Source organism: Paroedura picta, chromosome 1, assembly GCF_049243985.1.
Source record: "Paroedura picta isolate Pp20150507F chromosome 1, Ppicta_v3.0, whole genome shotgun sequence".
NCBI classification, from domain to species: domain Eukaryota; kingdom Metazoa; phylum Chordata; class Lepidosauria; order Squamata; family Gekkonidae; genus Paroedura; species Paroedura picta.
In genome coordinates this window covers 136,660,806-136,686,105 of record NC_135369.1, presented here as the reverse complement: position 1 = coordinate 136,686,105, position 25,300 = coordinate 136,660,806, and the positions used below count along the sequence as shown (strand labels likewise).

Sequence of the window (25,300 nt, the reverse complement as noted above, 5' to 3'; positions counted from 1 at the left end):
CACTCATCTCAGCAGGACAAAATCAATACCTGGCTGCCTGTGTGTTGTTCTCCATCCTGGCTCCCACCTTATGAAATAGCCTACCCAAGGAGGGCTTTTCTGCAGAGGTATGGTTGTTATGTCCTAGAGTGTTTTAATGGGGGTTTTATTATAGACAAATTATACCCCACCACGAGCCAATTCCGGGAGTGGTAGGTAATAAGTCTAAATAATAAATAAATCAAATAAATAATATTGCTGCACTGTACAGAATGGTTTACAAACTTACTTGGATAAATTATAAGGGACAGTACAATATATTACTAGGTACAGTATGCTGGAATTTTGCATCACTTAATGCATGACATGTTAATCCATATGCTGTACTTCAGTTAGATTTCTGGTTGGTTCCAGACTGCTGTCATTATAATCCTGTTGCATAGTCCATTGTGTCCCCTTTTGTTTTCTGGATTGACTCACTATGTGATCTGCCTTTAGTCCCTTTGAGAAAGGCAGAATATACTTAGGTACACATACTCCATTTTCTTTTGTTTCAAGTTTCTTGTGAAAAACAGAATCGGTAACGGATTAGGCCACTAGATGGTGGTCTAAACCTATAATGCCCAAATGTGAACTAGGAGCTCCAAAGTGTATTTAGTACAGTCTTTCACATCTAAATTATCTTTGCAGGACCTAAATGAAAGGCAAATGGATGTCCCATTTCCCTTTCCTAACATAAAATACAGAAATCTCACAACAGTTAGCACTGGATTTACAGGCCCCAAAGAAGGTGCTCCTAGGAAGTGCTTTCTGGGGAACTGACGGGCACAAGTTGAGGCGTGTTTATAATGGACCCTGTGCAAACTAGAAACATCAAACACATTGTGGATCTCCAGATGACTCTCCTCTACCTGCCATCTGAATTTGGTGAGGATTGAAATGATGGGATCCAAGTTACCCCACTCCAAAGAAGGTGCCTCATCCACCTCTAATTCTAACCTCATCCTCTCCTAGTTGGGGGCAGATTACAGTTCTGGGATTACAGACCGCATTAAACATATCCCCAGGGCTCTCTCTGGAAAAGACAGCTGCAGTTCTATGGGAGGGCTCAGGAACAAGCCACTGCTATCAAACTCACAAGGAAACATCACCTGGGCAGACATCTCCAGAGTTTTGACAGGGGCTCCCCAAAGTCACGGCCCACCAGACCATTTAAAGTGATCATGAGGAAGGGGTTGTATTATTAATTCCTGTAGATGTTGTTTTCTGAGGTAGGTGTCAGGTAAGAGAACCCACCATCATCTAGCAGAAGGAGCTACCCTCCCAACCAAGCTGCAAGGGTGCAACCCACAGGCAGCATGCCAGATCACCCAGAAGCCATTCAGAGTACAAAGGAGCCCTCCTCATGGAATGAGATGGAGGGGGGCAACAGGAGTGCTGGATCTTGCCCAGTGAAATCCAGAGAGGGCAGCCCAATAGGGGGGTGTTTAAGAAAGTCAACTTTTCTACCATTGCTGGGTCCAAGAGGGAGTGGTAGGGGTTGAGAATGTCAGGAGACATTCTGGGTGGATTCCTGCTCACACTGGACATTGGTGGGAGAGCAGGAAAGGAGACTCATGGCCATGTGTCAGGTAGCCCCCTGGCTCCCTTCTATGTGGTACTTGATGAAAGTCCCAGAACCCTCTGTGAAGAGTTATCCAATTGTTTCTCCCCACACACGGACACTGTGCTGTTCCCATAGTCAGAACCAGATGGCCTCACAGCTACAGACGCTTAAACTATTCTTTGGCGCCTAGAGTTGTTATTTGTATTCTGCATTTTCCTTTGAAGATAAGAGCTGTTCTGAGCAAACTCAAATAATATATTGCTGGAGGGGGGCTTTGTTGCTAAAACATGTTCTTTGAATTCTATGGCCCTTGACTTAAGCATCACAGGGCTTTCTGTGATGCTGTGACACTGTTTTCTGAAAATAAACTCTGAGTTTGCGTTTCTGGGAAATTAACACGGTACACACCACCATGAAAGAGCGGACAGGCCAGATGGCAGTCTTGTGTTACCAATACTCTGGGGAATTGGTGAAGGTGGACTCAGGGGGTGCATTGTGGAACTCTTTCACCATCACCTCTCCTGAATCCAACATTGCATGCCTGGCATCCTTGCTGCTGCTGACCTCCAGTTCATCACTGACAACCAGTAGCAAGCCCTGGTTGGGCTCTTTGAGGCAGAGAAGCCTGGCTGTCATTCCTCCCTCCCCCCCCCCCCAGCCTCTTCCACCCACTTTCCCCACTGGCCATATCTGCTGGCCTGTAGACTCCAGGACAGACTCTCACTTCCATTGCACAAGCTCTGCATTTTGGAAAGCAATGCTGCCTTTATTCAGGGGTCACACATCTTGGCCAGCCTGTACTCCCCTTCCTTGCAGAGACAATGATGCCCACTCCCATCCTCTCTGCCCTGACCCATAGGAGAACAATAATCTCTTCTGGGTCATGCTCCAGTAAGGAGTTAAATGGTTGCCTAGTATGTTGTGTCAGGTCACCTGCCAGACAGCGATGCACCTATGAGGCCAATACCACTGGAAACAGGCAGATGAGGAAGCAAGCAGATAAGCTTAGAGATATAAGTACGTACCCTCCTCATCCACTGAGCAGTTTGAAGCCTTATCTCCCATTTAGGTGCCTTTTTCTCCAATGGAAGACAGGTCTACTTTTTTTTTCTGGATCTGCCTACTTCTCCCTGCAAATCTCCCCTCAACCATACTAATGCTACATAGAAAGTAGAGGGCCAGGATCTCTTTGCCACAAAACTTGTGGTCCTGCCTTGAATATGCACATGCACAAAATTGTGGTGCATGAAAATGAGACTGGCCAAGCTGTACCCATTCCATGTATGGCTGGGATAGGGATTTGTTCCTTAAGCCTTCCCAATCAAGTCCAACCCTCCAGCCCTAGCCACTGTTCTGAATTTTGTCAAGGAATGATGGGGTATGTGACAGCTAAAGAAACTGATACTTTGACCGAAAAGCAATTGGCACAAATCCTGGCTCACAAGAACCAGTAAAGCTCGGGTAGATGATGACTACACAATCGACAGCTTTGCTGCAGTAAACAAATAAGATCAACCTAGTGGCATCCTGACAAAATCCCATACTTTAGATTTGGAATTGGATACCAGGGATGCAAAATTTGCCTTAGTAGAGAGATAAGGAAAATATTGGGGCATACTAAAATATTCAAAAATGAAGTGAAAATACTTTCTTTGGCATGAAAATAATTAAGGTATTATTATGGCATCATATTATTTCTTGTGAATTTCTCTTTTCACACTGAAAAGTGTTATTAGTGGCTGGGGTGCCCCTAAGAACATTGAAGTCTGTTATAACCACCTACATTGTTCTGTTATAACCACCTACCAGTTTCTTCTTCTCCTTCTCTGTCAACTACTCCCTTTCTCATCCCTTCACAGATTATCCTCCGTTTTCTTCCTCCTCCCCTTATCTGACAACTTACCTTCCTTTCTTCCCCCCATCAATGTACTTTTTCCCTGCCAATCAATCCCCCCTCTATCTCTCTCTGAATGTCAACCTACCCCATCTCTCTCTTCTCCATCAAGCTACACCTCCCCTTCTCTGTCAACATAACCTGTACCTCTCTAATTTTCTCCCATCTTCTTCTCTGACAATTCCACTACTTGTCAACATTCCCCCATCCCTCCCCTCTTACCTTACCTACCTCAGCAGCTGCAGTGTCAGAAAACTACTCTGGGCCCAAAGTAGCTTCTCTTTCACCAAGCCAAGCTTGGCTCCAGGCCTCTGAGCCTGACTGCAGCTGCAGCGGAGTCTGGGAGCTGCTCCAGGCTTGGAGAGCTTCTGAGATGCCATCGCCATTGTGCCCAACTAGAAGAGCCTCCTGGACTCTGGAACCACCATGGCCAAGTCCAGAGAGCCTCCCAAATGCTGGCACCACCACAGACAGGCCCTGAGTGCCTCTTGGAGGCCAATACCACTGCGGCTGAGACTGGAGAGCCTCCTGCCACCCACTCCAGAGGAGTTCCTGGCATCCTCAACCACTAGAGTTGGAGCCAGAGAGGTTCCTGGCACCACTGTGGCCATGCCTGGAGTGGCTCTCTGTGGCGGTAGTGATAATAATGATTTATTATTATTATTATTATTATTATTATTATTATTATTATTATTATTATTATTATTATTATTATTATTATTATTATTATTATTATTATTATTAATATTGGATTTTTCTGCAAGCCTAAGACTTTTCTCAGGTTTCTAGAAAGATCTGTCTTGTAGAAAGATCTGTCTTTACAGATCTTGCCACATTGAGACACAGATACACTGAAAATCCTCATGGCTTTATTGTGCCTTTTCAGTTCCCATTAAAGACACTGGAATCCCAACAGCATTTCATCCAATACAATAATTTTCAGGGAAACAAACCAATGCTGTTAGCAGGCCAGTTGTGTTGGGGCTAGTTTTAGGTATCTTCTGGGCATCTGAGGATGAAACACCTGCTCAAGTCAATTCCTTGTTTATGGCATAAGCTTTCAGACAACAGTCTGGCTCATCGGAGATAAATTTCATGTTTCTGTTTAAAAGGAATTTTTTAAAGTCAAACACAAACACTGTGTTTAAAACTAAACAGAAGATATTTAAACACATTAATGTATCCTTTTAATTTATATTATCTTTGCAATAAGAATCCATCTTATTGAAATGTTGTCATTTGACCCTTAAACAAAAGGAAAAACCCGCAAATCCTAGTATATAAAAAGTTTAATACTAAAGAAAGTTACAGCCTTCTAAGTCTATTGACTTCAATAGATTTAGAAGGGTGGTACTCTTTCGATTACACTGGCAATCTCTTTTAAAAGAAAGGATTTGGTTATGTTGGAATTTATTCAGGATGTTTTAAACTATAATATCCTTTTTATTGGAGATGGATAAGAAATATATATATATATATATTAATTTACACCTTTCATATGAAATAAACAAGGCTTTTATCATGCAGAATTCTGTATTTGATCCCTAGAAGAAATAGTGACACATACTTAGCCAAACTCAATTTGTGGAGAATAAAGAAGAAAGAAAAGAAAAGGGTATTTCATAGGTTGCTGGATTAAACTTTTCCTCATTCAGAAATTAATCGTATGCAATACTGCTACAAAACCCAAACAAAATGAAACTCCTTTTGCTGCCATCTGTGGTCCAGTCGTAGAGGTCTTAAGATTTATGGTAGTAGCAAGTACTGCAGTGACAATCAGTATGATTCTCCATGGTTATGCCCTCAAAGAGAAACTTGAGAGAAGAAAAACAAAGAATAATGTATTATAAATAATTTTTAAAACCTTTAGTTGTATCACATTGGGAATTTTCATCTATGCCAATTCTACAATTATTTCCATCTGAACTACTGTTGAATCAGGAACATTGAAGGGTGTCGAATCCTTAGGCCAAGACCATAAGGGTATTATTCCCATACACACTGACAATTTGATCTGTTGATCAGCAGTATCCCATTCTATACTGCAAACTATATTAAAGACTAAATTTGAGCCAAGTGGCTCAATTAAACTTAGTTTAATTCTGAATATAAGCTTTGGTGTACATGTGCTGTTCTTCAAAAAGTGGTCTTAAAGGTGCCAGTGGACTCAGACTTTGTTCTATTGCTTTAAACCACCATAGTTACCCACCTGAATCTATATTTAAGACTGATACTGAATTCATGCATGTAAAGTGTGGGAACAGTGTAATCCATCTGTCATATTTTTGGTCCACCCTTCCACCAAGTAGCTCAGGGTAGATGATTCTCCTTTCTCCATTTTTACCTCACAACCACCCCTTGAGATAAACTAAGCTGTGAAAGAATGGAAATTTGAATCTGACTCTTCCAAGTCTTAGTATACATTCAGTCCATTTATACAGCATTAAGTAGATCAGCCTACATAGCTGTCAGTTTGTTTAAATGTGTGTGAACTATACACATGAAGGTTCAGTGTCCTTGTTCTGAGAAAAATGGAAGAGGCAGGGCCAGTGCATTCAGTTCAGAATATAACAACTGTATGTGCTTAGAGTGACTCTGACCTGGATAGTCCAGGCTAGCCCAATCTTATCTGATCTCATTAGTGTTTAGATGGGAGACCTCCAAGAAATACCAGGTTCATGACGTGGAGGCAGGCACTGGCAAATCACCTCTGAATGCCTCTTGCCTTTTGAAAACCCAAAAGGGTCACCATGAGTCAGCTATGACTATGCAGTGCTTTCCACCACCACCATGCACACAGGGTATGTCTCTATAATCAAGGCAACTGGACAAAACAGCAGTTGTGATTACAAGGCTAGAATCAATGCTCACATGTATGCTTTCTCACATGTATGCTGAGTGCCTATTTTTTGGCAGATGGGCATAGCCAAGAAAAGGGTCTGTGCATTCAGTCCCAAGCAGGGATAGGGTCAAAATGCTCAATCCCATTCATTCCCCCCTGTGTAGTGTCCTGTATGTGCCTCTGGCATATGACCCCAGCAATTACCTCTATTTGTTCCAAAATAAGACCTCACTCTCCCAGGTAGGGATGTGTTCAGCTTTTTTTTAATGACAACATGTGCTCCCAGCTACCTGTTGCCTCTACTTCTGTCTCCCACATTGATGTTCAGCAGTTATGTTCACAAAATAGACAGCAGCTGAGGAAGTAGAAGATGTAATAGTGGAAGGACCCACTGCTTACATAGAATACCCTCTCCAAGCCACTGGGAACAGTGACTGTGTGGGTTTGAGGGAAAGCGGGGGTTGACATGTCACTTCCAGGGGCATGGCAGGGGCCCATTATGCACGGCTGCTGAAACGGCGATTTTGGGTCACATGAAAAATGCGAAGGGGGAAGAAGCGAAGCAAATTGCTTATGCACGGGACGGGACGCAACAATGGCAAAACCCAGAGTAACCGATTATGCATGCAGCAACCCCGGCGCCGCTTCTGGTTGCGCTCCAGTCACCCGGAAGCTGTGCTTTCTTCCGCGTTTCGCTAACGCAGCTTTTTCGGCGGCATGCACTGAATCTGCGGCCGGTTGCAGACGGCTCCATGCATTATCGGTGATTTTAGTCACCGCCATTCCACCCCGAATGTGCGCTATTCCCCCCCCCCCCCGTGCATAATGGGCCAGGGAGGCATGGCTAGCTGAAATCACTTCAGGGTTAATATGAAACCTTCACAATTTTTCAGGGGTACTCCATAGTAAAACAGTTGAAAATGGCTGTTCTAGTCCATCTTCCTGTCTCACACAGTGGCCCAACAGTTTTTCTGGAAAGTCAATAGGGCATAGAGACCAAAATCCTCTCCATATACTGTCTCTCAGCACTTGTTGTCAGAGGTTTCTTCCTCAATAAATGGAGGCTATTTTCAGTCAGTCAACTAATGGACCTCTCCTTCATAAAACTGTCTAACCTCCTTTTAAGGCTATCTACAGCTTTGAGGGGCTTTCCGCACCGGGATCCTTGTAGCAAATTGTTTGCTGAGCGAAAAATCGCCATTTAAAATAGTGGAATTCGTCGTTATGCATACCTGCCTTTGTAGTGGAATCCAGTTGCGTTTCCATCGTTTCCCACAGGCTTCCGGTCTCGGCAAAAATCGCTAGAAAGGAAGCGCTATTGCCGAGCTCGTCCCGCCCCTGGCCGTCAAGCAGCCAATGGGCAGCCGTTAGCATGCTCCCAAACAGCCCCTTTCCCTTTAAGAAAGGTTTAAAAAAAACACACACCCGTCGCAATGAATATGCGTTGCTTCGTTGCAACAGAGAGACCCATCCAGCTGGCAGGTGTGTTTGAGCTGCCGTTTCATTGTTGCCACGTTCCCCCCCCCCGAGTGAAAAAAAATCCCCCCCCCTCACGGGCGCGATTTTCGGCCGAAAACAGTGTGAAAAATAAAGGGAAAATAAATCAGCAAACGGGCTTCTCTGTTGTTTGTGCTTAGTGACTGTAAACAGCTCTAGGGAGGGACTGCAGCCGGGGAAGCCTCACTGGCTAAACGGAGGCTCGCCGGTGCGTTGATCTCCGCTCGCTCTGCGAAAAAATGGCGATCGCTTCGCCGGAAGATCAGAGGAGAGAGCCAGGGGGAGGGACTTTGTAGAAACCACAACAATGGTAACGCACAGAACTTTCCCGCTAGTGTTGCAGATTGGTTGCAGGAGTGTAGCGTTTTCCAGAGGGTGAATCCACTTTTGGGGATTTCCCTGAAAGCGCTACAAGGAAACGCTTTTTGTGGATCGGTTTCAGGTGTGTGGCAGATTGTCAACGACATTGTGCATAACGGCAAATCAGTAGCGTTTTCAATTGGCACCCATTGTGCGATTTTGAAGGAGTGCGGAAAGCCCCTGACTATCACTACCTTCCTCAGCACAGAATTCTACAGTGTAATTAAGTAAATATTTATTTGCTTTTGCCAATTCTGAACCTATTCCCCATCAATTCTATTGAGTGCCACCAAGCTCTAGTATTATGGGACACAGGTACTTCCCTGCCCTCAAGTGACAACTGACTCACTCCTCTCCATGGCAATCTGAATAAAGATGAGAACTAGGAGGTCTCTGCTAAGGCAGGCATGCAGTCCCCATGCATATGCAGTGGATTCAAGAACTTTCTGGAGCAAGGGGAAAGATACACATACACCATGAAAACAACACCATGATGCTTTACCCTTTTGAAGGCTCTTGCTACACAGCATGTTGCTTCTGATGTAATATTCTTTGGGACCCGCATCGTTTTCTTTGTCCGCATCGGAGTGGGATAAGCCCTAGAGAAACAACATCCGACACACTGGAAAACACGCTGCCCGTCAAGCATCCCTGTCACGTGTGTATTCAGTTTTAGCTGACATTCTGTACAACCTACCAAAAAGAATACACAAACATGTTAATCTTGTTCTAGGTATTCCAGTACATGATATCATCCCATGCCCTAGTTATTTTTCCCCTGAAAAGGTGGCAGAAAGATTTTATCTCCCCAGCTACTTTGATTAGCAAGTGATTAGTATTGGCAGCATGAAAATCTCAATGCATACATCCAGTTCATGAGCAGGCATCTCATTGATCAAGGGGGAATTCTTTATAGAAAATGAGAAGAGAATCTGATATGGTCTTCTGTCACTGGCTTATCCCAAAGTTATTTGCAGATATTGATCATCTATAATCTTGGAGAACCTAGAAACTCCTTTTTTCTAATTAAAAAAAAATCTTTTCAGCTGTCATTCATTTTGTTTGTTATTCTTTTCCTTCTGTCATTTGTTTGAGCAGTCATAAAGCTGCTTGACATGTAGCATTCAATAGGGAAAGATAAATACATCAAATTCGCCAGGAATTAATAAAATGAATGGATTTGATAAAGCAATGATAACTATTTTGAGGGTTTGTAGTAGATTTGTTGAGAAATCTAAATCCAGATCTATAATGAGGCCAGGTGAAGGAGAGATCTCTGGTGGCAAATGGGGGGGGGGGCATTCTCTCACTGCTTGTTGCATCCTTATCGCTTTTTTCACATCTGCTCCCTATTTTGCCCCATGTATGCCCACTTTTCCCTAGTGGGCTAATTAGTTTCTTCCTTACTCTCACAGGTGTTTTTAAATATTGCACAGTAGCTCCATACACCCAACAGAGATTCCCAAACTCTCATGCATCTCCTTTTGTCTGCAAAGTGCTAATCTATCCAGGCAGAAACAGCAGAAAGAGGCAGAAAGAGGATGCTGGAATGCAGCAGTTCTTCTTCTGCAGTAGTGTCTACCAGGCTTTTTAGTCCAAACGGAGAGGCAGTGTCCTCTTTGTGTGCTTTTTTCTATACCTTAGTATTGAGATGTTCCATTTTCTTTCAGCTCTGAGGACAGCAGAATTTCTTTGTAATCCTGTTATCTGGATTGTTCTTGAATGCCTGGAATTTTTCTGTATGGCCATTTGAAACAGAATCTCCCATTTTAGGCTTGTGAGGATTAGCTCCCGTTTTACAGTCAATATACTGTTTGTGTTTACTTTCTTTATTTTAACATACTCATAAAGAGCTGTGCAAGTGGTTAGTGTGGTATTTGCTTTCTGACCTGCCAACAATTTAAATGATAATATATGAATCATAGTATATGGAATAGTCCTGTAAACAGTTTTCTTGCTTCTTGGCAAGGTGTTGACTGTTGTTTATCAGCTGGTTCATTGTCTCCACAAGGCAATTGATTATTTATACTCCACTGAATGTCACAAGTGCTTTAGGAAATCCTTCCTAGAAAAAAATGAAGACAAGAATGTCATCTCTGGCAAAATTTTGCCTCAGTCAGTGGCTGATCTCCAAATGGCCCTTTTATGTTAATGAACTTCTACTATGGGCAGATGGGATAGCCAACACGTGAGAAAAGAGTACAAACGTTTTGTTGTGATTTGTCAGTACTGTAGTGGGCTACACTATTCTTAATCACATCTTCAGCTTGCTTGTCCATTTCTGGCCACCAGAAATCTTGCTGTAGTCTCAGTTTGTTTGAAGACTTCCCAAATGATCTGCCCAGAAGAGGGGAATTAAACATTCTTACAGGTTTGTTGGAACAAGATGGTCACTTCTCAGAATCCACTAATATACTATGAACAGGCCATGCAGTACATGTTTCTACAGTTTTATTGTTTTTGACATCCTCATCTTGCAACGTCATCCTTTGATTACGTAGGTCTTCAGATCATTGTACTTGGTATTTTCTCACAGATGCTGTCCCTTCAGTGATCTGTTAGATGGTAACTTGTTCATTGTCATCCAACTTTCATGCAAATGTATCATCATCTTTCCAACTTCATATTTCATTAAGGGGTAAGTGAGCGGAGAGTGGGCGGGGCCAATCCGGGTGAAGGGCTAATCCGGGTGAACGCGAAGCGCCTTCCGATTGGCTCCTCACCTGGACGGACAACAGTTCTGAGCAGTCAGGTGAGGGCCCTCACCAGCAAAGGCCAGAGCAGCAGCAAGGGCCAGCAGCAAGAGCACCAGCAAAGGCCAGCCCTCACCACCAAAGGCCAGAAGCCGGGAGACTGGCGGGAGGCGGCCGGGTGGGGATGGCTTCCCCTGGAGCCTTCGAGCAAGCACGGCATGTTGAGGCTGCGGTGGCCCTGCTTGGAGTCCCCCGGGGAAGCTGGGAGACTGGCGGGGAGGGGGGCGCCCAGGGATGGCTTGCCCACGACGGCCTCTGGCGGGGAGGGCCCTCTCTGCTCCCCCTGGGCCCCCGGAGGCCTAGCGCCATAGCAACAGGCCTCCACGGGCCCCGAGGGAGCAGGGGAGCCCTCTCTGCCAGTGCACCACTGGGGAGGGCGGCTGGCCATGGCAGGGGGGACCCTTATGGACGGGCTTTGAACCAGGTCTTTAGATAAAATAGCAAAAAAGCTATTGTGATAAATCATTGCACAAACCTTTAGCAATACTCACAACATCTAAGGGTAAACCTAAAATTGCACTTCTTGTCTTGTTCTGATGCTACCTGAATGGCTTGTACTAGGTCTGATTTTGACAGTGTGCTCTTCTGAGAGACAGTATGCCTTAGGAAAGTTGGAGATTCTGTTCAAAATTGACATATCCTTTTTGCTTATGATAAATCCATGCTGCTAATCCACGTCATGTGCCAGAATGCCATCCTGGAAGTATGTAACACCTTTGATATCTCCAGATATTGTATACATGCACGCTGGAAGACAGATGCCAAAGAAGCCAGCTCAAAGAAATGTATCTAAATTAGAATAAGTCTTCTGGTGTGATAAAGGCTGTGTAGTTACAGAATTCTAAAGGATTCGGGTCATAAGCAGAGGATAAATCTGGAGTAGTAAAGACCTACATTTCTTTTTAAACTGATGTTGGGCAGTAGATGACAGTCAACAACAATATCGGATTTGGTTATGTATCCCTAAGGTCCACACATATATAAACTGCCCCATGAGGCTTCTTGGTAAAACAATGGACTCTCTTCCAGAAGTGGTTGTCTCAGCACAACAGATAGATTACTTTGTACTGTACTTGTACTGCATTTCTGGTGTTTGAACTTCCTGGCCAGCCTAAGATTATCAGTAAAAACATCTGGAAATTGAGTGACCATGTCCATGTGTGAACTTTGCATAGTTTTCCAGACACATTCTTTGAAGACTTCATCCCAGGATAGAAACATCCTTTGGGACTACATATACTTTTCCATGAGCCTTACAACCTTTGCATCAAAGACTAACAGCAAGAGGAGACCCGCCTTATCCTCCTCAGCATGTATATGAAGAATGCAGTTAGCTTCAAGTAGTTAAGTGTAGAAGTAATGAGGAATTACATATATGGGGAGCCAAAATCTGCCAGCATCCTGAGTTAGTCAATGAGGAGAAGGATATACTTTACAGTACCCTGAAAAAGTGGTCAGAATTCGCAGTGTTTTCACTTTCCTCAAAGCCACTTCTGTCAATGGCAGACTTATGGCTTCTAGCAGAATGGTGCTTTGTTTTGTTTTTTAAATTACATTTGTAAATTACACTTTGCAGGAAGCCATGTAAAATCTGACTTATGGGTAGGATTGCTACACCAGTGAGTACTGTCATTGAAAAGGAGATGTTTTAGTCAGTATTTTCTTTGAGAACATATTCGTATTAATTCTGTCCTGTACAATTTGAACACTGACTGGATCAGGATTTCTGGTGCAGAAGACAGCGATTTTCCACAATAGAGAATACTTTCGACTCTGGGCAATTTCTTTATTTTTTGCCAGTCACCTCATCAAGAGCATTGGATTTTAGAATTGTCTTCATGACCAGCTGGTCTTTGATCACCTCATCTGTAACATTAGCAAATTCACATGTTGTGTTTAGTTCACACAATGCCACACAGCAGCCTCTTGCAGTAACTGGAAGTGTGAACAGAACTTGGAATATTTGAAATGCTGAAATACAGCATTAAATAACAAGTTAAAAGGAGCACCCAGAACATATGGAATAGAAACTTGTGCCAGTTCAGTGACTGGAGGAAAATGCCTGAAGATTTTCAGTCCTTCACGACCCAGGAATTATAGAAATGGTGCCCTTTTCTGTTCTGGGATCAGATCAGTTTTAATTACATTATTCGTCAAATAATGATGAAAGTAATCCCATCATTCCCATGAGAGCAAAGTTCTCCAGGGTACAAACGTGAAGCATGGTGGTTGTGAAATCTGTGCCACTGCAGTACTACTGAAAACAAATTGTAAGAGTATGATCACATCTCACAAGCAGGATCAATACCTTTTTTGATTTTACTTCAGCCTTCTGCAAAAACGCTCATTCCTCATAACAGATGGTTGCATGAGACACTGGTCTGCTGGCCGAGAGGGAAGAAATGTACCCTAACACTACTTTATGTTTATTTACTTCGCTTAGACCCCATTTTGCTCCCTGATGGGTGCCCAAAATGGCTTACAACATCCTCCCCTTCTCTGTTGTATCTCTGCAACAACCCTGTGAGGTTGGGAGCATGCAATTAGCCCAAAATCACCCAGCACGCTTCCACGGAAGAGTAGTAATTTGAAGATTAGTCTCCCAAATCCTAGTCCTGTTGCTGGAACAGCTAGACCACACAGGCTTTCAAAACATGCTGAATAATCGACTAAACCCCTAGGTTTACCAATAAGTGCAATTTGATCATTAAAAATTTAAAAGAAGCAAGAATTTATAGCATAAATGTATAATCTAGCATATGACTTTTAACGCATTAATACAGAACACTATTAACCACAGTTTCTAGAAATTATATGCAGCCTGAGCCTGACCATTTTTAATCAATAGTAGGCCACACTGACAATACTTGCAAAATCACACCAGTAATTCTGCATAGGATTGCACTAACAGTTCACTGAGGCTTATTCTCACACAAGTGTGCTCAGCATTACAGCTCTAGCTCCCCATAGCGTGGTTTTAAATGCAATAATCCAATCTAGCTAAGTCCTGAAAACAGGTTACTGGAGAGAGACAGCTGCACATACCGGCAACTTTTTAAAAGAGAGATTTTTGTAAGGTCTGTTAAAAATGAATGACAACATAGCCTTCTATTCTGGTTTCATAATATGGTATACAAGGAAATGTTGCTTAGCAGGGCAACATGGTACATATTTAATCGGCACAGATTTAATCAGAGCTTTGAAATTATTTTGATCATCATTTGTTTTCTGTTATTTCCAGTATTAAAGGTATCTCACCCTGTCTGATGAGCTGTCCATCTGGTAATGCATGAAGGATGTTCAGAAATACAGACAATATGGCTAAAGTGATGGCTGCATGCTTTCCATAGTAATCCATGCCCTTCATATGAAAACAAAAAAGGAAAGAGGGAAAAAAAGAATCAAAGACATTTTTACTCCATCTCTAAGCCGGTTTATTTGGCATGTGCCCGCTAGATTTCAGTGGAACCAAATAACCTGGGATGACTGTTGCAACCTGGTATATTTGAATTATGTAGAATAGTACCGGATGTGATGATGTTATCTGTTCAGTCGTGTCTGACCCTCGGCAATTCTATAGGACAGTTTTCACCATACATTTCTGTCAATGACTGCTTCTTTTAGTTGGTTCATGGTCATCCCAGTATTGGCTATGATCATGTCAAGCCAGTGGATCCTTTGGCGACCACGTTTCCTTTTGCCGCTGACCATGCCGAGCATTAATTATTTTTCTAATGAGTTTGATCGCATGATGTGTCCAAAGTAAGTGACCTTTAGCCATAATTTGGATTATATACAATGTTAATTGTAGCTTTGGATGCCATTTGGAAATTTCAGTGTTTGTTTAAAATAGTTCTGTCCTGCCTTTTAGGTTGTTTGTGCTAAATGGCTCTTTATACAGCTAAAAGGTGACTCTGGTATCTTTTCTTTTTCATAAAAGTTAACACAAAGTATAAAAGTCTATCCAAAGCTGACCATCCTATGTTCTCTCATTTCTATTGTTATTAACAACGGATTGTTATGGCTGACAGCACTCCACTCTGCCTTCCTGCCTAATGAATGGTTTTAATTTATCTATGGGCAACATGAGACTGAAACCACATATCTTCAGATATGCTGAATTAGTCAAGTGATTTCACCAGATACATGTAACACTATCCAAGTTTTCCCCTTAATACTGTATGGTGCACTGAAAATCTGTGAAAGAGCAATTGATATTTAGGGTTATCTATGTAAATGTTCCAAAATGTTTTATGTAATCCGCCCAGAGCCGTAGGCTGTCCAACTGACTGCTGAAGCCAACTGGGAAGGGTGGGCTATAAAAATAAAGTTATTATTATTAATAATGAGACTTTAGTAGATGCACCTGTATGGCACACAGCTTTTCTAACACTTGTTCAGTGGTGGCAAGCGCGATCTAATCACAGCTAACTGATGAGGACTCTGTAGGGCAGGGGTAGTCAAACTGTGGCCCTCCAGATGTCCATGGACCTCAATTCCCATGAGCCCCTGTCAACGTTCACTGGCAGGGGCTCATGGGAATTGTAGTCCATGGACATCTGGTGGGCTGTAGTTTGACTACCCCTGCTGTAGGGTTTTCAAGGCAAGAGGCAAACAGATGGTTTGTCATTGCCTGCAATCTGTGTAATAACCCTGGACTTCCTTGGTGCTTACCCATCCAAGTACTAACCAGAGTCAGCTCTGCTTAGCTTGTGATAAGACTGAGCCCATTTACATACTCACAAATTAAATTTTAAATTGTATTCATGCTTTACATGCTTGGGCATACAACTAAAAATGTAATGCATGAAGTGGCCATTAAAGCATCAAAAGATACAGAGCACTGGATTCAAAGTACCAACAGAGGAACACAACACATGGAATAGGATTATCTTGTCTTCCTTCTCCCAAACAAGCTTAATGAGTCCCCCTTCCTTTCTGGTCCTGGGTTTTGACCTTCCTGAAGAAAGTACAATACGAAAAAGAAAGATTCAAAACATATACCGAGAATGTTTTTTGACTGACATTCCCCACAATACTTTACAGAGCCGGTGGCCTATCTATATATAAAAATTGGTTGATAAGAGTATAAGGAATCAACCACTGAAGAAAAATTGTGAAAACGGAGTATATCTAGAAACCGTTTTGGTTGGTCCTTAAAAAATTATTGATATATAAAATTTATTGTACCAATTGCCTCCTGAAGAAAGTGGCTGGGGAAGGGAGTCTACACCCAAAACGTAAATTGGCAAAACTGACTCCTCTTCTGCCAATGGAAGTGCCTTCATGCTGTCATAAGTTCTGTTATGGTAGATCCAACCCAAAGTAATAAGTTGGCAGCATTGTTCAATATACTGTGAGCCAAGGAACCATGTCTTAGATCTAAAGAACTATAAAAAGACCGGTGCTCTCACAACAGAGCTTTCACACCCGTTCTCTTCCTCAAGGCAGCCTTTGCACTCCAAAAGCCACTCTTGAGCATCAAGAGACTCTCTGGAATATAGGAAATTAATTTCCAGAGAAGTGACACAAGGGGCTCCTGGGGTCCAAGCCAAACATTACAATGAAGAACTACACACCTGGCTTACCTGAAATTGATTGCCACATACGTTTTCCAAGGGTGGTATGAGGTTTCCACACATGCTAACCTACTTGACTGCAGGCTTCCTCTCACTCCAAACATCCATGTATAACAACAGACCGATACACACAATTTGCATTAAAAAGCAAGCTTATCAACTTAAAGATTGCTCTTCAAATTATGTATTAATTTTCAAGAATAAGGCAAAAGCATGCAAAAAGTTGAAATGTTTGAAGTTAGGGTGTTTGGGAGACAGACTCTCACACAACTGTATCAGCAGCCAACCACCTCAGCAAATAAATACTAGTTATTATTTGACACAAATTCAGCAGTAAAGAAGACAAATGCACACATCGACTTTAAAAATTAATATTACCCTTTTTTCCAATTGAGGTCAGTTGATAAAGATTTTGAATCTTAGCTGTACCTTGTCTCTCAGTTCTGAGGAAAAATAAATTCGTGCTTTTCTTTTATACCAGCAAAATTAGTTGACCTTCCACCAAGAGTTAAGCTGAAGGATCAAGTGTAATTTCTGCTAATTGGTTCACTATTGCTTGATGTTATCTCTTCCTTGACTTCTAAACATATCACTTTTTGCTTTGTAATATTAAGGAAAGGTCAGGTGGTGGGCACATGGATAAGTCATGTTTATGATGAGGGTTCCCCCCCCCCCTGCATTTTCATCTATGTTCACAGCCACTTTCTGTAACTGTAGCCATTATAAAACAGCAACAATGGACTACAACAACTTCACCAGCTATTTAAGGGACAATAGTAGGACTTTTTTTTTCATTTCTGTATTCATAATCTGAGACATTACAGTATTTAAAACAAAACCTGGAAAGGCCTGAACTAGTAACAACAATGAAAACTGATAGCAACCACATTAAATATGTTGCTATTTCACATGACCTTTTATTCTTCTCTTATCCATGGTTTCTCTATATATTTATGAAACTGCCCCTGGGGTGGGACAATTCCAGCTGCCCAAGTTGGAATAGGGCCAATCATGCCCTGACTGGCCTGGCCGGAACGACTTCCACCCTCCCTCGACCGCCGCTCGCCCCTGCCTCAAATATGGCAAAAGGCCTGCCTGGGGCAAGGAGGGGCGCCCGGCGGGGCCTCTCCACAGCCTCCCCGCCCTGGGAAGGCTTTCCGGCACATTGCCAATGCGCCAAGAGGCCTTCCCTGTCCTAGGGGGGTGCGGAGAGCCCCCCCCCCACCGAAGACAGGCCTTCCCGCCCCACTGGCTGCCTCTCGCCTTGCTCCTGCCTGGGCCCGGCACCCTGGACCAACTACAGAGGACCAGGTAAGCTTGGAAGGGAGCACTTCCCCCTTCCCTTTTCCCTTTTCAAAGCCCAGATTTTATAAATGGGCTTTGCTAATAGTTTGTAATAATAAAACCTCATTTTTCATCTGAGTTCACATACATTAACATTTATCTATTCTACAATGTTCCGTAATGCAAAGAAGTTTACATACTATATCTGGAGAGCCAGCATGAGTATAGTGGTTAGAGCTCACTTCCTCAGAGTTTTGTGATTTTTTTTCTATTGAGGTTAGTTTGATATCTCTTGAAATTGGTTTCTCCACACCAGCACAATGGTCTTTTGAATGTTTAGAAATCTGAAATTAATTTTAAAAGCTTTTGCTATCTTTCTTGTCCAATAGAGTCCCTTTTATACAGTAGAAAAGTATCTAAACTAGTACTGATTCATTTTTAACATGGGGAAAATCTTATTCTAAGTTTGCCTCCAAGTATTGTTATTGTTTCTGTTGTTGTTATATTTATTACCCACCTTCCCCTGAAGGCTTGAGGCGGGTTACAACACTCAATAAAAACCCCAGTACAATCCATTAAAACCAGAAAAACCACAATACATACAATCCCACCAACCCTATAAAACCAAGATGCTGGGGCAAAAAAACTCCTCCTGGATGTAAAACCTCAAAATATCTTCACCTAGAGGGGAAGGTGTAAGAGGGTGCTGTTAGACTTTGCTACCACTACTCCTATGTGGGGGCCCTGTTAGTGAAGTAGATAGATGAACAGCTTCCCAAGTTGGTTATCATGTCTGTTTATTTTACTTGTTTTTATTATATTTATATACTGCCCTCCCTTGCAGCTCAGGGCAGTTTACATTGAAAACTTTCACAGAAACAGTTCAACGAAATAGGCATCTTGAAATGCATAGATAACATTTCTAATAGGAACTTATGTCAAATAATGTTTACAAATTGACATTCCACAATGGAACATTTGAATTTGGTTTTGCTGCATTGTGCTTTTATTTTCTTCTGTGGGTGCAGCTGACGGTGGGAGGGACCTCAGGGCTCTGGCTGGTAGGTGTTTTGCGGAGCTCCTCAGTATACCAAGGGGGGCAATCTCACTGATGGCAGTCAGCATCCTGCCATGCCAGTCAATGACTAGCTCATTGCTAGCTGGGTGGCATTGGGTCCCACAGAGCATTAGGTTCCATAAGTCTCTTTGGGCAACCAAAAATTTGCTCAGCACCCAACTGAGGGGGGTATTCTTAGCCAGGCCTTCAATGTGTAGTGTTGACCATGGAACAGGCTTAGGCACTATCAGCTCCACTAACAGTCCTGTGGCAAAGTTCAGATCCAGTGTCGCTTGACTGATGGCTGGGGCTGATGACAAACTGTAAGAGCCCCACTGTCGCCATGGCCGACACTAGGTCTAGCCTATTTCCAGAGGGTGGCAGCTAAGCATGCACAATAAAGTCCCTCAGGATTAGTAGTCTGGGGAACTGTAATGCCCAGGATGCTGCCACCTCCAGCAAAGTTGGCAAGGCATCTGGTAATACATTGGGTACGCACTACAAAACCCAAATGGGTAAGCTCCCAGCTGCATCCCACTCAAGGCCAACATGTTCTATGCCTGGAATTGATGGCATAGGAGGGGCTCTGAAGGAGAAACCCTCCTGGGTTACAATTGTCACCTCTCCTCCCCACCCCATGGTCTGCGACTGATAGAGGATGGAGAACCCAGCAGGAACCAATACTTTTAAGGCAACTGTTTTGCCCTCCCTGATCTAGGTTTCTGTCACACACACCATGTCTATTTTCTGCTCTGCAAAATAGGTTTGCAGTGGTAGTCTTATTTTTATTGACCTTACATTACACATCAGTGTCAGAGGTGGTTTCTTGCCCTTAACCTCCACCCCTGAGTACCAAGGAATGGGATGGAGATTAGAAGGGATCTGAACATAGCCATATATCATATCCCTTCTCTTATACAATTTCCTCCCACTGCCATCTCTACCCCTTCCCCTTATTATTTGAATCCTTGGTCCCCTCCATTTAGTCTCCTCATATTCACTCTGATCTCATGGAATACCCATGTTGTCATTGTTCTGTGGTTGGTATCTTTTTTCTTCTTCCTTTCTGGTTTTCTATGCTACATGTCTTAGTGTGCCTTATTTGTCCTCCTCTATGTAGATTTTTGTTTTTATCTGTGGGTTTTGGTTTAGCAGTTTGCAGGTGTCACGGACATTGTGCAGTTTTTAACTTGTTCTTTCACAATTGCAATTTCTCTTGATCAACAGTAGACTTTGTCTTGTCTTCCATTCTGTTATCTGTCATATTTGCATGTTATAATAGCATTGTTGCAAATTTTACTGTCTTCCTATAAACAAAAAACTCTCCAGACCATTATAGATTTATTTCACTAATAACATAAATGTTAAAAAAATATTGTTAAATCTGTGGGGTCAGAGGTGAACACAGAAATTGGGAGTGATTTGAGCCCTTCATTAAGACCCAGCATAGTGCAAGCAGACTGAGAACTGAACCAGATAACTCCCAAAACATCCCAACATATATACACAAGAAACAGAACACATATTCCCACCAGTGTGCTCTCATGGTCAATTTCACTTTAACTGGATGGTGCAGACAGGATCTAGCCACACAGTTGTCAATTTCATGATGTCTAGGATCCTGCCTCAGACCTCAATCTCTCTAAATTTTTAATATTCAGTTTTTCAATAGAAAGGTATTCATCCTCCTGTCTTTCTCTATTGTTTGTAGAGTAGCCATCATGAATGCATGGATCAATTTAAATATCCTTCAGCTCTTGCTGCAGGCTGTAGGAAGAGCAGATAAAGTCTATGCATAACTAAAACTGTTTAGCATGGGAGGAAAAAGTATATTTTTGATTACTTAAGACCATCTGTTAGATAACGGTCTTGTAGGTGATACAGCTGATCAGCCCCAGACCAGGATTTCTTAGAAGAAACCTTCCCTAGTTCCTCAATTGATATGGCAATGCCTACTTGTGGTTAGTTATCTTCTGACATTGGGGCAGCCCATAGAGGTTCTAGAATTGCAATGATAGCCCCTTGGGTAGAATGACTGCTTGCAGGAGTAGCATAAGTGTTCTGGGCCTGTAATGACAACCCACATAATGGAATTTGATGGTCTTGCATGGATTAATTGCTCTGGGGGGGAATAACAACCCCAGAATTTTGGGAAGGCAACTAGGTTGTCTGAATTAGTCTCAAAAGCCTTTCCATTATCTAACAGCTCCAAGAACTTGTGGGAGTATTCCAATTTCTTCTTCCTTGCTATTTCTTGCCTCCCTCCCTGAAAGCCCCAACAGTCACTCCCCCTTATTCTGCTTCCTCCTTTCCAGCCAACATGCTTTGTTCCATCCCTGTCTTTACCTTTCCCTGTTTTCCTCCCCCTGACAGCCTCTACACAGAACTACTGCTGGGTTGTGCAGCATCAGCCACTAGGTTGCAGAATCAGATCACTGGGCCCAGAGGTATGGCAGGGAACTCGCTAGGACTTGCAGGAAACAACTCATTTTTTCGGTATCCTCTCCTCCTCCGGGGAGCCTTAATATAATCGTTTCTTGCTTCTTTAACTCCTTCCCACAAATGGCAAAGGCTGGCGGGTGCTCGGCGGGTGCGCGGCTGGCGGGTGCTCCCTTGCCGGCGGCCTGACGCCGGCCATGGAGCAACTGCGAGCCGCGCGCAGTTGCTCTGGCAAGGAATCGGAGGGACAAATCGGCAGGCGCTTTGCGCCTGCCGATTGGTCCCTCCGATAGTCTGTCCGGGGGAAGGAGCCAATCGGCACCCTTCCTCATCCCGGACACAGCCCGCCTTCCAAGGGCTTACGGTTTTATTTAGTCCGTGGCGCCCGCGGCACCACGGGCGGTGTACAGATTTGTATACTGCCACTCCTAGCAAGCTGGCTCGTGGCGGTTCACCGAACAAAAGACGAACAATATCCGATAAAATATCCCCTTCAAACAATCCCCCAACAACATATAGGAACATATAAGAAGGTAGTGGCATACAACATATCCTACAAAGATCTTTCCCGTGCTCCGGATATCGGTCTCAGCAGATGGATTATAACTGACTGAGAAAGATAGAATTGGCTCCTGACACAATCTAGCACCACAATAGGAACCGGGGGGAGGAGGGCCCCGATTGTATACCCCGGGGCACCCACCTGGCCTCAACCAAACGCCTAGTGGAAAAGCTCTGTTTTGCAGGCCTTGCAGAACTGAGAGTCCCAACAAAGCCCACAGCTCATCCAGGAGTTCATACCACTAGGTACGGGCCAGGACTGAAAATGCCCTGGTCCTGGTCAAGGCCAGGCGTGCCTCCCAAGGCCCTGGGGCCTTCATCAAATTCATACCCACAGAGCAGAGAGCTCTAGCGGGGGGCATAAGGAGGTAGGCAGTCCTGTAGGTAAGTAGGGCCCAAGCCACATAAAGCCTGAAAGATCAAGACCAATACTTTGAACCTGATCCAGAAGCAAATTGGTACCAATAAAGTTGTTTGAATAGCGGCTGAACATGGGCCCTCCAAGACGACCTGGTAAGGACCCGTGCCACTGCATTCTGTACCAAATGCAGTTTCTGGGTCAGGAAAAAGGGTAGGCCCATGTACAGAGAGTTACAGAACTCTAGCCTGGAAGTGACCACTGGATGGATCACAGTGGCCAGATGTTCTGGGGACAAGTAGGGCGCTAGTAGCCGGGCTTGGCGCAGATGGAAGAACGCTGTCTGAGCTACTTTAGTGATCTGCGCCTCCACAGATTGGGAGGCATCAAAAACCATTCCCAAATTCCTGGCTTCTGGTACAGATGACAGTTGCACCTCATCCAGGCAGGGAAGGCGCACTTCCTGATCTTGCTCCTTCCTACCCAACCAGAGGACCTCTGTCTTGGAGAGGTTGAGTTTCAGGCAACTATTCCTGATTCATCCAGTTACTGCTTCCAAACAATTGGTGAATGTTTCTGGAGGGGAATACATCCGGCCGTACATCAGGAGATAGAGCTAGGTATCATTCACATATGGGAGCTACCCAGCCCATAACTCCAGACCAACTGGGCAAGAGGGCACATATAGATGTTAAATAAATGGAGAGAGTACTGCCCCTTGTGGCACGCCATGCAGCAGTGCAAAAGGGTAGGACAACTCATCTACCACAGCAACCCTCTGTGACCTGTTCTTAAAGAAGGAGGCCAGCTACTTAAAAGCTGTTCCTCCTATCCCTGTGTCAGCGAGGCGTTTGACCAAGAACTCATGATCAACCACATCAAATGCGGCTGAAACACAAGAATGGCCACCCCGCCTAGATCTAGTTGGCACCAGATATCATCCATCAGAGCGACCAGCGCAGTCTCCACCCCATGACCAGGACAGAAGCGCGACTGGTATGGATCCAGAACTAACGTTTCCTTGAAAAACGCAAGGAGCTGGTCTGCCGCAGCCCTCTCAACTACCTTGCCCAGAAATGCAAGACACAAAACTGGGCAGTAGCTGGCGGGGTTCCATGGGTCAATTGATGGTTTCTTCAGTAGAGGGCGAACCACCGCCACCTTGAGCTGCTGACAGAACTCCCCCAAAGAGAGGGAGAAATTAACTATATCCCTCATGGGATCACCTATCCACCAATCGCTCAACTTGAGCAACCATCACGGACAGGGAGCAAGGGAGTAAGCGGTCGCCCTCACTGACCTCAACAATTTGTCTACTTCAGATGTTGAGAGCCGCCTGAAGCCATCAAACCTAGTCCCCTGTGATGGTCACAAAGCTTTATCTGTATCAACCACGGCAGTAAGGTCGTGGCAGAGTGTCAAAACTTTATTCACTGAATTTATACTCTTCCTTCCTCCACAATGGGGACCCAAAGCAACCTACTTCATTCTCCTTAGAATTAAACTTTAGGGTAATTCCAGCCACAATCACCAATTTTGATACTAAGAACCATATTTCAACTCTGGGATCCATTGCTCCTGTCACAAAATAATTTTGCTACTCTCATGGACCACTCTTCCAATCTTGTGGCTGTCATTCAATTCCCAGAGTAGTTTCTCTATTCAAAGGCCCATTTTTTCAAATCTTATTTTTCAAACGTCATTCCAGTACCAGAACACTTAATGTCAAATCCAGTGATCATCATTTCACTCTAGGGGCTGTCATTCCAGACCCAAAACCAGGAGTGATTTAAGGATTCATGCACCACAGCCAGTTTAAAGATAGGCAGAGTACAATTGAGGCAGGTGCAGCCAGACTGGGGGCAGAAGGATCCCCCACAATGGAAAGGGGTGTCACTCCAAGTGTCATTAAAGCTATGGCTCTGATCCATGAGTGGAGGGCACTGTTCAAGGCCTCTGGTGGTGTGGGGCCCATAGCATATGCTACATGGATAAACCAGCACTGCCCAAAACACTCACACTACTCCAAAGGACCATCATTCTGGTGTTACTTCATTTCCACATCAATTATTCCGGTCCAACAGACTTGTTCCACCTTGGGGCAGTCCCAGAACACTAAAACCACATCCTAAGTCTGTCATTTCACTCTGGACAAGGAACATCACTCCACTGAGTCCACTCTTGCTGCTATTATTCTAGGCCCAGAGCAGATTCTACTCCCAGAAACTATTATTCCACTATGGGGGCTGTCATTGGATGCCCAAGCAAGTGTCTCAAAATCCTTCCTACATTTTAACTGCAGCTTTTCTAATCGAGCCCATGCGAGTCAATTCTTCACTTCTGTCCTGCAGGATATCCGCTTTTCCCTAACTGGCATTCCTGGTTTTTTTTTTTTTTGGCACATTCCATCACAGGTCAGTGCCACAACTCATAACTTGCACAGGAAGTCACAGGTTTACTTTCCAGTATCAGAATTTGCAGCAGGTGAGAATGAGCCCTCGAGCTCGTCTGCTTGGACAGCAGCAAAAAAGACTGGACTGGTTGGGCCCAGTGGCCTTCCTCCGTCGGTGACGCAGTTCCCTGAGGAGATCGCACAGGCATTGTCAGAATACATAAATAAATACCAGGAACCCACCCAGATCGCGCCCCCAAACTGCCCTCCCGCACTAAACCCTCTCCCCCGCAACCGGCCCTAACAAGCCCCACGCGAGCGCGCCTGACAGAGCAGCTCTCAGGAGCGCGGAAGGGGAACGTGCGCGGCGGCCCCGCCAACTGCTCTGTCGTCTGTCACTGCCCGAAGCGGAACAGGCGCGATGAGAGCCGCGCTTCCCTCTGTTCAGGCGCTCGCGCCAGCGGCCGCCAGCGGCACTGAAAGGAGTCCACAATTTGCGTTCGCCTCGCAGTCGACGCGACTCCCCCAGCCACACGTCACGCAACAGCAAGCGCCTCTGGGCGCGCGCCGTTTGGCCCACGTGACATCAATGGGTGGGAGGGCACAGCATTACCCCGCCCCTCTGCGAAAAGAGAACGGGGGGGGGACAAGAAAAAAGAGAGAGAACAAGCGCGAACTGCCTTTTCGAACTCTCCTCCC

The 25,300-nt window shown here is 44.2% G+C and overlaps 1 protein-coding gene across 2 annotated transcripts; it reads right to left on the bottom strand.

The window, feature by feature from the left end:
- Positions 1-4,830: 4,830 nt before the first annotated feature.
- On the bottom strand, positions 4,831-25,208 carry CGA (glycoprotein hormones, alpha polypeptide). Of its 2 annotated transcripts, XM_077305051.1 has the most exons (4): positions 16,889-25,206; positions 14,190-14,292; positions 8,681-8,871; positions 4,831-5,293 (listed from the first exon to the last, which is right to left on the bottom strand). In XM_077305051.1, exons 2-4 carry the CDS (start codon positions 14,287-14,289, stop codon positions 5,219-5,221), a joined length of 366 nt encoding a protein of 121 aa, XP_077161166.1. In that variant the 5' UTR covers positions 14,290-14,292; positions 16,889-25,206; the 3' UTR covers positions 4,831-5,218. The 2 variants fall into 2 exon arrangements, with proteins under 2 accessions (XP_077161166.1, XP_077161155.1); XM_077305040.1 differs by having other exon boundaries at positions 14,190-25,208.
- Positions 25,209-25,300: the final 92 nt, after the last annotated feature.